The sequence below is a fragment of the Pteropus vampyrus genome, unplaced genomic scaffold, assembly GCF_000151845.1.
Source record: "Pteropus vampyrus isolate Shadow unplaced genomic scaffold, Pvam_2.0 Scaffold122, whole genome shotgun sequence".
Lineage (NCBI taxonomy): Eukaryota > Metazoa > Chordata > Mammalia > Chiroptera > Pteropodidae > Pteropus > Pteropus vampyrus.
The window spans coordinates 3615370-3630865 of record NW_011888903.1 but is presented as its reverse complement, the minus strand read 5'-3'; the positions used below and the strand labels follow the sequence as shown (position 1 = coordinate 3630865).

General features: G+C 37.1%; 1 protein-coding gene across 1 annotated transcript in view; it reads right to left on the bottom strand.

Moving 5' to 3' along the window:
• Positions 1–15496, bottom strand: part of LAMA1 (laminin subunit alpha 1) — a 154614-nt gene that overhangs the window by 95022 nt on the left and 44096 nt on the right. The window contains 2 exon segments of the mRNA XM_023534189.1: positions 1221–1400; positions 2392–2634. Coding sequence (XP_023389957.1) covers positions 1221–1400; positions 2392–2634 — 423 coding nt within the window.

The window sequence follows — 15496 nt, the reverse complement described above, 5'->3', positions numbered from 1 at the left end:
AGTTTGTAACTGGCATAAAGATAGATAAATGAATCAGTAGAATTGTGTAGAGTCCAGAAATAAACCCACAATAAAAAGGTCAAACAGTTTGCAACAGGACGCCAAAATAATTCCATGGGGGAAAGGAAATTCTTTTCCACAAATGGTGCTGGAACAATTGTATATACATATGAGGGAAAAAAGGGCCTTGGCTCCTACCTCACATAAAACACAAAAATTAATTTGAAGTGATAGTAGAAGTAAAAGCTAAAACTATAAAGCTACTAGAAAAAAGTATAGGATAATATCTTTGTAAACTTGAGATAAGCAAAACTTTTTCAAAGAGGCTATAGAAAGCATTAATTACAAAAGAAAAAATGATAAATTGAACTTTATAAAAATTGAAACTTCTACTTATCACAAGTCAGTCAGGAAAGTAAATAAGCAAGCTCCAGACAATATAGACATATTTGCAATATAGACATAATTGACAAAGAACTTATATATAAAATATATAAAGATCTTTTATAACTCAGTGATAAGGAGAGATAGCCCAATTTAAAAATGGGCAAAAACTTGATCAGATACCTGTTAGCACGTGCTCAACATCAGTCATTAGGGAAATACAAATTAATATCACAGAGAGATGCCATTATATGCATATTAGAATGATTAACATAAAAATGACCAACAAAAAGTGAAAGTGTGTAGTGCAGCCAGAACTCTCATACATTGCTGGTCTGTAAAATGATACACTCACTTTTGATAAGGCTTAGTAAATTCTTAAAAATTAAACATACAGCTATCCTATAACTCAGTAATTCCATTTCTGGTTTACCCAAAGGATTTAAAAATGTTTGTCCACATAAGCCTTGTACACCTAATTATAAACTTAAAATCTGTAAATTTTCTTGAAAGTAAATTATATCTCAAACTCACAAATTTTTTCTTTTACATGAAAAAAAAAAAAAAGGAACAGCCATCACTTGTTGAAGAACAGACGTGGAACCATACTAGAATGTGAAGAACAATGACCACTATATTCATATGGGATAAGGTGAGAGTAAGGGGACATGAGGACATGATGTCAAAACCATCACCTAGTTTATAGATGGCACTTTTAACAAAGCATATATAATGATCTTTGATAAAATAAGAAAAAAGGCCAACCAAAAAGAAAAGTACATTTTCTTTAAACAAAATAAATTTCACAGTGCTCAGTAGCATTGCCGTAGACTTACTCGTCTTGTAACAATAGGGTCGAGGTCTTTGGGGTCACGGTGGCTGAGAGTCATAAGGTCGGCATTGAGGGTTCTAATGCGCTGTAAGCGAAGGCGGATATATCGTGCAGAAGTAAATGCCAACAACTTGGGGGAAAGATCATCAGCGCTTGGTCTGCCATTGATTAGTGATGTGTGAATCTAAAGACATCAAAATAAACAAATGTCAGTTTTAAGCATGTGAAAATACAGCTCTAGCTGTTTAACTTCAGGACATAATCTTTACAGCTACTATCTAAAATCAAATCAAACAACTAGGTTCTTGCAGAGACCTAACATTTGGTAACTACTTGTGAATATCATGAACGCAAAATGTCTTCAGTTAATTTGAAGATATCCATCCCAGTGTCTCAGAGACTGCCTTTTTAAGAGGAGCACTTCTCCCAGCATGGTGAGGGTATTTTAACGATTTTAACATATATCAATAGGCTGTGACTTCTCTAAAAACAAATTCTAGGTGCTGTGCATAGACCTGGGAGAGTGAGAGAACATGCCAGAGAGCTTTGTAATACTCCCTGCTCTCAATGGATCTCTCTCTTGAAACACTGAAGGATTCCTGCTGTGCAGAGCACTTAGGAGAGTTTTTGTAGCTTTATCTTGCCAAGCCAGGTGCTCGGAAAGAATAGATTGTTTTGAATTACACTCTTGACTTTAATGAAGTGTGTGCAGTCTGGGTGTGTTCAGTACTGAGCTGGAATACTTGACCTACTATCCCCAAATCCTCAACACTATCGAAGAAAAGGAGAACTTCATGGAGAAAGTCGAGAACTATATCTTTTAGAGACACTTTAGCTCTCTCTTTATTATTTCAACAAACGTTCTTGCCCTAGTGTTATGGGAAAGATGATCTGTGGAGATCATCTTTCCCATAACAGAGCTGTTAAATCACAGCAGAGTGAACACTGAGAGATCTCCATGAAAGGAAGAAATAAGATGAAATTAATCATCCGTCAATACCAGTCAATGATACATTAAATATAGCTAGAATGTAATATTAAAGGTCTTTGTAATCTGTACTGAGAGATCTATTTTGAGTGTTACATGTTGGCTCCTATAATGGCTATGTTAACATTTGAGGTGGTGGGGAAGGGGTTCTGATGAAAAACAGACATCACTGCAATGGGCACAGTACCTCTCCATGCTCAAGTGGTACCAGCCTAGAGTAATACGAGGTGCAGATCACTTCATCATCGGCCCTATAAGTGGGTGGCCCCCGTCTAGGGGTTATATTGTAACGAGTCAAACACTCTGTGTCGCTAACTGCATAATACTGCCAGGGTCTGAACTTGGTGCCATCCAGAGAACGCTCCAAAATCCAGTTTCCAGGGCGAGGGGCATTAGCAGCTTTGATGATGACATAGGCGACTCGAAAAACCTGAAACAAAGACACTGAAAAATCTCAATAAAGAATCAGTGGTAACTGCTCAAAATCCAAAGTGCCTGTTGAGAGAACTGTTATACAATGATTGCCAGTGTCTCCAATGCTTTTGAGGACAGCTGCTCCTCAGCGTTAGTCAGATATGTGACTCATGAATGTCCCCCTCGGTGGCATCTGTTTCCAAGGTAAACTCAAAAAGTACTCGCAAATAAATTTGTATTATCGCTATCAATAGCATTAATGTTAACATAAATGCTTGTTTTCTTCTTTCTCCATCTGGATTGTAAATGATAATAGTTATATTATATTACATTAATAGTAGCATTAAATGTATTTTTCATAGTTATTTGGAGATAACACATTTGAATATGAGAAAGAATGTCCGTCCACTACATGTGTGCCTATTCAAATGTCTAAATCCAAAACACTAGCACCACCAAGTGCTGATGAAGATGTGAAGTGACAGGAACTTTCATTCATTGCTGGTGGGAATGCAAATTGGTGCAGTCATTTTGGAATACAGTTTGGTAGTGTCTTACAAAGCTAAACGCACTCTCACCATACAACCCAGAAACTGTACTCCTTGGTACTTGCCCCAATTGAACTGAAAACTTCAAGAAGTGAATGAATAAACCAATGGAATAGTATTCAGTGATAAAAACAAATGAGCTCTCATGCCACAAAAAGACATGGAAGAACTTTAAATGCATATTGCTAAGTGAAAGAAGCCAATCTTAAATGCTGCATGGTGTATAATTTCAACTATAATACTCTGGAAAGGTAAAACCGTAGAGACAGTAAAAAGATCAGGGGTTGCCAGGGGTTAGTGGAGAGGGGTAAATGAACAGGGGGAGCACAGGGGATTTTTAGGGCAGTGAAACAGTGAGAGTAGACTATGTCATTACAGATTTTTCAAAACCCATAGAATGTATAACACAAAGAGTGAACTCTATGTAAATCATGGGCTTAGTTAATACTGATATATCGATATGGGCTCATCATTTGAAAGGAATGTTCCATACTAATGAAAGATGTAAATAACAGTATGAGGAAACTAGCCAGACAAATCTTAGATTTGAAAGGGACCCTTACAGATAGCTCATAATTCAGCACTAAGAAGGAATCGTCACTCCAACAACCAGCCCCTGTTGGAGTATTTGCAGTGACAGGAAATTCATTTGTTCCTTAGATGGTTCTCTTGTTTTATGAAAACTTCCAGTTAGAGGATCTTTCCTTGCATTGAGCCTGGGTGCTCCATAAATTCTATGCTCTGGAGCTACAGGAAAGATATTGATTCCACTCTCATGTAACTGTCCTTCAAACATTTCAATATAACTATCATATATCACCTCTAGAATTCAAAACCTTCAGCATCAACATTCTGATTTCTTAAAAATACTTATCATTTAATAAGACCCCATTGCCTTGTCACAATGCTCTGGACAAAATCTTATCTTACAATGTGAATACAACACTCCAAATGTTTTCTGAATTGTGAAGAACATAGTGAAAATATTACATACCTTGTTTTAGTAACTCAGCCTTAGCGAGCATTCACTTTCCTGGTAGTAAACTTAGATTACAAACTCAAGCTGGGGGTGCAAGCAACAACAAAAAATGCCTTCTTCCATATTTACTCCAGATTTCCTCTAACTCAGATTGACAGAGGTAATTATTTTTAAACAAAGTCAAGTATTTTTTATTTTTTAAATATAGATGTATGTAAAGTGTATATACCTATGTGTATTTGTACCTATCTGTGTATATGTGTTGGTGCTGAGAAGGAAGTGTTACTCACTTCTCTGCATCATCTTGCCTCTGGGCTTCTTGTGTTTTTGTTTTTAGTTCCTTCTTTCTTAGCCCTTACCAATTCCAGGAACACAAGAGCTCCTTAAAATTAACCCACCATAAACCAAACAATTTTACCTTCATCTACCAAATCATTCCATGAGAAGTATGATTTTATCTTAATATAATAACTCTGCTCATCAACAAGAAATGTATACCAACCAAGTTTAGCCTGCAAGTGAGGTTAGGTGTGATATTTTTACTATTTATATTCATGTGCGGTTTTTATCTAGAACACAACCAATTGCTTCTAAAGCAAACTAGAAGCAAATTAATGGCAGCATGGCAGCCTTGGATATGCCGCAGGGGTGGCGGGGTGATAGAGTGTGCAGGAAATAAAAATTAATGGTGGCTAATGTTTACGTAGACTTCCTGTGGCCAGATAATGCTAAGTGCTTTATGAGAATTATTACCTCTTTTAATCCTTACAACTACATTTGTTATCGATGCTTGCATCTGGAACTAAATGTCCAATGTTTAAAAATCTAGAATAATCTTTACCAATTAAAATCGCTTTTAAAAATTAAAATAACATAAAAGCTATTCTGTCCTAGGATACACATCTCTAGAAAATTCTCCCATGAATGTGATTACATGGTTTTTCTTTTCAAGAGTTTATTTTTAAAAAATACTTTTCCCCCAATTTTCTAATCCATATATTCCATTTATGTTTCCCTGATTTACTATATTTTAATATTACTGAAATCTCAAAACTTCTCAGAAATACCTAGTAGTTAATCTTATAGTATCTTCTGGAGCTAGTCCTGAAGAACATGCAAAGTTTGTTCCACAACTTGGTGGTGGTTACCTTCACCTTCATAAGGATCCACCACTGTCTTGGAAAACCGCGATGGAATCCGTCCTTAATAGCTTTCCATTTGGTTTTCACACTGATGTCCAAACTAACTGAAGGGAAAGCATCCTCATCTTATTGCTGTCCAATTGCTTTGAAAATATTTTCTTCATAGAAGTAGAACTCTATGAACATGTGAGTCATGATCATTCATCATTGTTAAAACCAGACTTTATATACAAAATGGAGGTGCCCAGTGGGATGGCATGATCATGTGGCTCGATCGAAAGAGAAAGAAGGCAAGATCATTTACTAATAAAATGAAATATATTTACCTTCTGTTTTTCAGTTTCACATTTGAAAATGGAAAGAACTAACAGGTTTACCTCATGTGTGTTAAGAGTTCTATGTGTATCATCTCATTTATTCTCAAATAACCCCATGAGTTTCTAGTTATTGTTCCCATGTCACATATTTAGAAACTGATGTATAGAGAGGTCAAAAGACAAACTACTGAGTTGCAGGTTCTAATAAGAAACCAGGTGGTCTCACTCCAGAGTCTTTAGCCATCATGCATACTCTGGAGCGCTGCCCCCAAACATCCACACGCATCACACCTAAGGTCACCAAAGTTTCTTTTGTAATACCAACAACAAGAACAACAACAAAAACTCTTCCATTCACTTGGATAATGGGCAGTGACAGTTGCTCCAGTTAACTCTGTATTTTCTGTCATGACAGCATGACAGCCTTGGATATGTAGCAGGGAGGTGACAGAGAGTATACAAGAAATAAAAATTAATAGTGGCTAATGTTTACGTAGACTTACTGTGGCCAGACAATGCTAAGTGCTTTATGAGAATTATTACCTCTTTTAATCCTTACAACTACATTCTTTTTATGAAGTACATATTATTTCCCCTACTTTACAGGTGATGAAACTAAGGCACGGAAAGATTAAGTAATCATCCCAGGATCTCGCAAATACTAAAATGTATACATCAAGCCTCTGAACACAGTCAGTCGGTTTTCCTAAGCACTATGCCACACTTCTATAGGTTGCCAGGAAAAAGAAGAATGAAATCCCAAGCTGAGGCTACTGGTGAGTACTAACCCAGTTTTTCAAACCTCTTACTTCAACCAGTAACAATTATTTCAATACCCTGTAAATCAGTCACTTGTCAGTTTTTACATGGAGAATAGTCATATGTAACAAAGCGACACCAAGTGGAGGAACAACCATAGTGGAAAAAATCAGGACAATCCCTCAAGGGAGGAATTGTTTAACTCTTATCTTGACCAAGGCTTTCAGCTATGAAGCGGGCATTGTTCTCACAATCTCCCAATCCATTCTCTAGGTCCTCAAATGGGCGAGACCAAGAAACAAATCAGGAAAGGGACTGTGAGCTGTAAATCTGCAAAAGAGGTAAAAGATGCTATGAAGCATCTTAACACAACTTGTCTTCGCTTAAGCCACATTATTGGCTAAACCGTGTTTACTCAAAATTCCTGTGCTGAAGTACTAATTCCTAGTACTTTAGAGTGATTATATCTGAAGACAGAGTCTTTAAGGAGGTAGTTAAGGTTAAATGAGGTCATATGACTGGTGTCCTTATAAAAAGAGAGGAATAGGACAAGACATGCACAGACTAAGGGTGACCCTGTGAGCATACAGGGAGAAGGTGGCCATCTACAAGCCAATGAGAGGTCCTAGAAGAAATCAATCCTGTTAACCCTTTGATCTTGGACTTCTAGCTTTCTAAACTGTTGTTTAGGCAGCCCTAGCAAATTAATATAAGCTCTAACTCGCCACTTGTGTGTTGACAAGCGGGTCTTATGCATACTACAGAAAAAGTGAGGGATGTCTTGCTAATATATAGAATTTTAAACTTTTGCCCAAATCAAATCCATGATATTTCTCTTGCCTCCCCTCCCCCACCGCCATTTTTTTTGCACGGTCGGCTAAACTGCCTTTTCTCTCGATATAAGGTTAGCAGAACACAAACCGATGACACAGGGTTTTCACTAAATTCAGAGGCATTACAGTCTTGCCAAACCTACAGCTGATATAGCCATTTAAAAATCCACTTTCATCATGGTTTTCTACCAAGAGGCCTTTGTTAATGATCACTGGAATGCACATAAACAGTGTCACAAAAATAAAGTGGACACGCATCAAACACCAGTTTCTACAGAGGAATCCAGACAAGAATTTTCATGTGGGCCTCAATCTTAGTTAAATGTATTAAAATCCACCTCAGGCACAGAGGTCTGAAAAAACAGAGGTTAGCTTCAGATATGCACGGGGAAATGAAGTCTCTCCTCTACAGAGAAGCTCAGCTGCTCTGGACAGGGCCTCTGCAGGTAATTCACAGGGCACATGGAGACCATGAGGGATGCCTCCCTGGAGATTCTCCATTAAGCACTTACCTGCCTCCCTGGCAGTAACTAAACAGTGAATGGAGGAATGTTTTCCCTTCTATGATGGAAATGAACTTTTAGCAGACAGGGGATTTCAGTGAAGAGTCAAACCACATTAAAAAAAAAAAGTGTTAAGTGTATCTGACAAGTAATATTGCTCATTATCCCTATAAAAGAGGTGAATTTGTGTTTCGTAAGCTTTATCTTATGACATTATTAGAAAATAAAATTCAAAATGATCATTTGAATTAATATTTATTACTCAAGAATAAAGAAATAATTATTTACTAGAAGGCTAATTACTAATGGCAGATATGAATCACTTCTGGTTTTACAGAGTATTATCACTAAAGTATCAAATCAATTGATAATCATGTGAAGCAGCAACAAAAACTAGGCAGAATAAGAGAAGTTGGGGCTTAGAAGTTTACTTGGCATGTAGGATATATGCGATACACATTTTTCGGTCAATCTCTTATGGGCAATTACCTTAAAAATATCACTTGTATTATATTGTAGTAGGCTGTTTTACTGTTATCCCCTCATTTTAGGACCAGTATATAAAATTAACAGACAAAAAAGGAAATAGCTTCATGAATGAGAAGCGAATTTTGAAATAAAATTTATTTGTTTTCCTTTAAATTTGGTGCTATCATTAGAAGTACAAAATTAACACAGCAAAATACATTCTCTTTTTCCTTCTTTCTTTTCTTCTTGGGTTTTTTTTTTTTCCTTCTTCTTTTTATCGGGAGTAGGAGGGACTGGCTATCAGCAGTGACAAATTTAGATCAAGTAGGTCTTTCTCCTTAAAATTCTTAAGCTTCATGTTTCAGAATATCAAGGAATGCTCACTTGGAGACATGCTCAGTTACTTCAGATAGACATTGAGGAAAAGCCAGAGTAAGAAATGGAGGACACAGAGATAGGAACCCATCTAAAAGTGAATAGTAACCTGTAACCAGTAATCTGAAGATGGGAAACGGATGTTTAAAGCACCTGTCAGAGTAGTTCTGTTTTTCATCAATCAGAAAAGCTATTTCAAAAAGAGCCCACCAGTAAGCTGTCCCAGGTCCATGTGCCATTGTTTCCATTTAAAGATGACTAGCAGTATTATTTCAGAGGGCAAGTGTTGAACCACTTTAACAAGTCAAAACTGTAAAGTAAGAGGTTGGTTTCCATTTTTTACCTCAATATATTTCTCCAACACTCAATTTCACCAAGTATTCTGGAATGATTTTGCTAAGTTTGGTGGAAGATTAGTTGGAACTACCTCAAAAGCACATCTAGGCATGTCACCAATGCCCTTTGTGGGGATCTTCACTTTTTCCCCCTCCCTGTAACTGCTGTGTGACAGCCTAGCCCCTAAATAAGATGAACCTGCTTGCAAAATGCAGGTACAGGCCATTTTAGGACCTGAGAAATGTAACAAGAACCTTTCTTGTCCCCTAACTTCTAACCATCACCTCAGCCAGAGCTAAGCAGTTTTACCTATAAATATCTCAGCCTTTGAAATTACTTTAGACTCTACTCCAAAATGCAGTGTCCTGTTTGTTCACGTTAGAGCAGAGGTGGCCATAACTAGCATCCCTACTTCCTCCACTCTGTAGAAGCAGGCTCAGAAATCTGTTGTGATAATTGAAGAAGGAAGCCAGCAATATTCCAACAAAAAGCACAACTGAAGGTATGGCTTACATGGGTGGCTGCAGAGGTTGGCCTGACACACTACCTCTTGTGTAACAGGCTGAGTGGACATTTGCACTCTTCCTTGGTGGCCTTGCCCTGTGGGTCAGGAACCCGTGTGTCCTAGGAACCTGCCCAGTAGAAGAAAAGCAGAGACATGGCCCTAGAGGAGCAGACTCAGCTCTTCTCCCAGTTGGAAAAATGGCTGCTCCTTTCCTTGGGAGGTGTGTGGGGATAGGCAGAGAAGCAGAGATGCTGCTGTCAGAGAAGCACCCCTCCAGGGCGCATGAGGCTGGGAGCAAGGGACACCTCTAATAAGTTTTCACTTAAGGTTCAGTCAGTAAACATTGATTGAGCATCTGCTTTGTCATGGATACTGTAGCAGGTGCTACAAATATAGTGGTGACTTGGAGGACATGGTCAGTGTGGGCTGGATGCCCTAAAGGGAAAGATAGAAGTTGCCCAACTCCCCACAGAGAAGGACAAAGGCATAGAAGGTGTCTGTGTGTGGCCAGGAGAGTCAGGAGAAGGCGGGGACGGTCAGGGAGGGCTTGTCTGAAGGCATCTCTGAAAAAGAGGAAAGACTGAGGAAGAGATGTCTAGGTAAAGGCAGAAAAAGTGCAGAGGGATGAAGTAGAGCACAGAGCGGTACAGAAACTGATGAAGGGATGCTTGGCTTGAGGGTGACAAGCGGGAGGGAGTCCAGGCAGACTTAGGTCTTTGCTCCATGTTGAAACTTTTAGGCCATCGGAGAACATGAGACCAGGAGTTATGAGGTCACCGAGGATGAAAAGATCGTGGATTGGATGTTGGTGTGGGAAATCGTGAGATGGTGCTGTGGACACAGTCAAGAGCAAGGCTAAAGTAGAGAAAAATGTGAGTGAGTAGTAAAGAGCTTTCTAAAAGGCCAAATGTAAGTGAGACAGGACCCCAAAAGAGGCTACACAGGGCTTTCTGGCTTTGGCCAGACCCTCTCTCCACCTCAGGAAGATAGGACAGGTCTCTCTCACGTGGCCCCAAGGCCCACGCTCCCCCTTCCTTTCCTTAGTCCCAGAGAATTTCTGACTGAAAACTTTTGAAAACTAAACTTTTTTCACTTTATCTCCTAGTCCTCACTTTGGCCTATTGTGCCCCCAGTAGAACTAGCAATGGTGAGGATTTTATAATGTCACATCCCTTCTTCTCATCCCTTATCATGAGAATACAGTGTCATCACATCCTATGAAAGTAAAAAGGGTCCCTACTCATCAAGCCTCGCAAATCCGACTGGCAATACAATCTAAAAAAGCCATGCAAATCTGCGCCTAACTCCATTAAACATTAACCTATTAGTTATACATTTCCAACACCTAGAAACAATAATTATGTGTTTCTTTCCTTTGGTCATTAAGTCCAGCTGAAGCATTTATATTTTCAGCATGAGAGGTTAGAAAGCATTTTTTTGTGTAAGATTTCATTCTTTATGTGAAACCTTGGTCTATATCCTGTTTGAAGATTCTCATTTTTCTCTAGCTACATCTAACTTCATTGAGCATCTATCATTTGTCAGGTATTGAACAGATAAATCATCACATTTAAAACTTATTAAAAAGAGAATATATAAAAAAGAGTATTCTCTGTAAAAAGGCTTTTGTTTATTTAAAAAGATATGGTGAGAATGTAAAATGGGGCAGCCACTGTGGAAAAACCGTATGGTGATTTCTTAAAAAATTATACACAGAATTACCATATGAGCCAGCAGATCCACTTCTGGTTATATACCCACTAGAATTGAAAGCAGGGACTCAGAACAGATATTTGTACCCCCACTGTATATAGCAGCACTATTCACAATAGCTAAAACATGGAAACAACCCAAATTTCCAGCAACAGATAAATGCCTAACAAGCTGTGGGATATGTACACAGGAACATTTTTAGGCTTAAAAAAGGAATGAAATCTTGATATATCCTCCAACATGGATAAACTTGAAAGACATTATGCTAAGTGAAGTAAGCCAGATACAAAAGGACAAATACTGCATGATTTCACTTTATATGTGTTACCTAGAGTAGTCAAATTCATAGAGAAAGAAAGTAGAATGGTGCTTGCCAGGGGCTGGAGGTGGGGGGTGGGGGGTGGGGGAGGAATGGGAGTTATTGTTCAATGGGTACAGAGTTTCAGTTTGGGTTGATGAAAAAGTCCTAGAGATGAATGGTGGTGAGGATTGTACAATTTAAATATGCTTAATGCTACTGAACTGTACACTTAAAATAGGGTTAAAATAATACATTTTATGTCGTGTATATTTTACTAAAATAAAAAAATTGCGAAAAGGGGGAGAGAAAAGTGAATGGCACGAAGACTCAACTCTTTGTGGAGGATGAAGATTTCTGAATTGAATGTGTGTAGGAATGTAGTATTTTCAGTCAGGCATGAACTCTGGAGAAGCCAATTAAGCCATTTGGAGGTCAAGCAGACAGCTCAGAGGGGACATTTGAAATTTTATCTTTCCCATGACCCTATTTCTATCGAGTTGTTACTAAGCTCTGGTAAGGTAAAATGATACTGCAAAAATATAAAATCAGAGCTCAGAACCATTAGGCTTTGAAAATGAAAGGAGACTCTGTGATGACTTGACCGGAGACCCACCATTCAGACAGAAAGCTTTCTTCCTTGGTGCCATTACCTAAGCGTGGGCTAGCAGGCCTCTGGGAGCCTCGTTCTTGCCTGGCCCTGTGTATAAGTCTAGCATAAAGTAAATGACCCCATGTGGTGGTCGTCTCAATGGAGGCCTACTAAATGGTTATTTCACTGGCTTTCTTGTGTTTCTATCACATGAAGAACAAAGATAAGTATCCTGCCATAAAATAGAGAAAACAGAAAATTTTAAATTATATGACTGGCAATTCTCACAGTCACCTTCTAAATATGAGGGGATAAGGTCTTAGAAACCATTTAAATTGCATTAGATCAGGCACTTTATGACTTATTTTTTAAAAGATGATTAAGAATAGCCCAAATTTGATTTAAAAAAAAAAAAAACAACTGTTAAAGAGGGAGTATATGGGAACTCTGTACTTCCCACTCAGTTTTTCTATAAATCTAAAACTTCTCTACAAAATAAAGTCGATTAATTTAAAAAAAAATCTATTTACACATATTATAGTAGTTATCCATTACACTAATAAAGCTTAAACAACCTATGTTGGCTAATGAGTGGTTTTAAAGCTTCATCAAATTTCTCAGGGTATCTTGATTTGGACAGCTGTGCCTCCCAGCTAATTATCCACAGGTTTTAATTTGATCTCACAGCTTTCTCAGGCTTCATTTCCGTACCTTACGGTGCATAAAGGGTAAGATAGAGCGAGTCAGCACTCTGTGCACAAATTTCAAAGAGATCACAAGTCTAAGGAAATGCACTGGCATAAATAGGCAATTGTCCCAGTTGCTAAAGAGTTTCTACCTTTATCATGACTTTGGCAGCTTTATTATCTCACCAAGCCTAATGCTTACAGAATTTGAGTTCCAGAATCACTGTGCCCCGCCTCACTCCCACCTAACAGGAAGCAATAACCAAATAATAAAATTTTAATTTCTTACAATCTAGTACATTATAACACTACGTTTAATGTTTTCCACGATTCAGGCTTTAAATGATAAATCCAGAGGATGTTTTCTCTTTATTCCACCGTATTGTTCACAGTGAATAATGTAGACAAGAACCGCCATGTTCTTCAGATTTCTCACATCATTAGTATGAAATAATGAATAGGAAACATTTATAAAATGCACAAGGTATACAAGGTATAGTATAGAAAAGGTATACTATCTGATTTTTAGTCACTTTCTCCAAGTGCAATAGTTTTCTGACAACTGACACCTCTCAAAATAATATTTAGAGTTATTTAAAAATTTTCCTCTTCTGTTATGATGTGAAAATGCTGTCCTGCTATTCAAATGTCTAAAAATATGTCACTACCACGTTATAAAGCAATATAACTGCCTCATTGGAGATTAATAATCATGACATAATTTATACACATGAAGATAATAAAAAAGACCAAACATTGTTTAAGCATCTGCATTTGGCCCAGTGACCCCAAAAAGATGAACACCACAGTGACATAATGTAGATAAAGAATATATATCATACCTGAATAAATGACTAACTGTATTAATTATTAATTAATTAATTCTATGCTATTCAATTGGCAGAGAACAAAAATCAAAAGAAAATTTTGATCTTTATGCTGCTGAAGGGTTGTGAGACACACATTTTCACTTATTGTTAGCGAGTATATAAATTGAACAATATTTTTGAAAAAATTAGATAGTAAAGTTCATGTTTGAAAAATGTTTAAGCTCTTTGACTCAATATTCCCATGTCCAGGGATCTGCACTAAAAACTAATCAACACTGCAGCCATAAAAACATCCAAATGTCTGCTGGAATTTGATATTATAAAATTGGAACTACCTTAAATGTCCAACAGTGAGAGCAGGTTAAATAAATATACCCAGACAATGACATGTGAGTCTGCCATTAAAAATTATTATAGAAATTTAGATGCTGGTCATGAAGAAGGAATTGGTACCACCTGGCCCTCCTATAGTAAACAACTGAAAAACCTGACAAAGTACATAATGAGTGGTTATAAAATGTTGGGCAGTAGGCAGCACAGGACAGTGATTCCTGGGAGAAGAGCTTTCTGCCTGAAGGCACTTTCTGAATAGTGGTTTGTCAATGTCTAATAAAGTCAAATATACACATATCTTTGGCCAGGCAATTACAGTCCTAGAAAAATAAAAACATATGCCCAGAAAAAGACTTTTATAAGAACGTTCAAGGCAGCTGTATTTACAATACAAAAAAAAAAAAAAAAATGTAGCAACTAGTAGATAAATAAGCAAATAAGTTCTGGAAATCTAACACACAATACTGTATTATAAATTTCAAAGAGTCTAAGAGATTTTACCTTAATTTTTTTCAGACAAAAAAGAAATGATAATTATGTGAAGTGATAAAGGTATTAGCTAAGGCTACTTTAGTAATCATATTGCAATATATAAATGTATCAAACTAACAAGTTATACCCCTCAAACTTGCACAATGTTACATGTTAATTATATCTCAATGAAGTAGATAATAAAATAGACACTGAAAAAAAGAAATGGAGTAATCCAAATAACCTAACAGGGGGATAGATAAACAAATTTTAGTATATTCATGAAGTGAAATACTAAGAAATTTAAAAAAAAAAAACCATTAATAAAAACAATGGGTGACTCTCACAGCCATAATGCTAAGAAGCCAGATACACACACACACACACACACATACACACACACAATCATTTGCTTCCATTTATATGATGTTATATAATTGGCGAAGCTAATCCAAAATGGAAAAAAAAAAAATCAGAACAATGGTTCCTCTTCTGGTTCCTCGTTCTCTGCTCCCTTTTTTCACTGAGTCCTTCCTTTGCGTTGTCTCCTCAATTCCGTAAGCCACCCTTCCTATGTGTCCTCCTTGCATTCTCAATACCTGCACATGCTATACCACCAAGAAGAAACAGTCTGCTTACTCACCTATATCCCCCAAGAGACCAGAAGCCTCTAAAGGCCAAGGTCAGCCTTAAATAACAACTGAAGCAACGGTGGTAATAACCAATATATATAAGAAGCTTACTGTCTGTTATGTACTTTGTGCTAAGGGCTTACCCTGGATGTCATCATGGTCTTATTCATCAACAAATTCTGAGACCCTAGCACCCAATGAGCAGAGATTGTGAGTTGTTAATATATACAGTATACTCAAATATGATGGAGTGAATCAAAAGGTAATCCTTGATCCTTAAAATCACAAGTGATTTTTTAAAAACCTTTTTCTTAAAATTTTCTGTACTTTTAAAAAATGTCTACTTTTATATCAGAAAAAAAGGTAAATTGAAGAAATTAAAAACATAAGAGACTGAGGTATAGCTGAGGTATTCATGATCTACTTTGTTTTTTTATTTGTTACAGCTTTCTTTTTAAAGATGAAGATGTTGTAATTTGAGTGGATTGCTATGTAAAAAGCAAAAAAAAAAAAAAAAGCAAATAAAAAGATGTTTGACATCACAAATTATCAACAAAA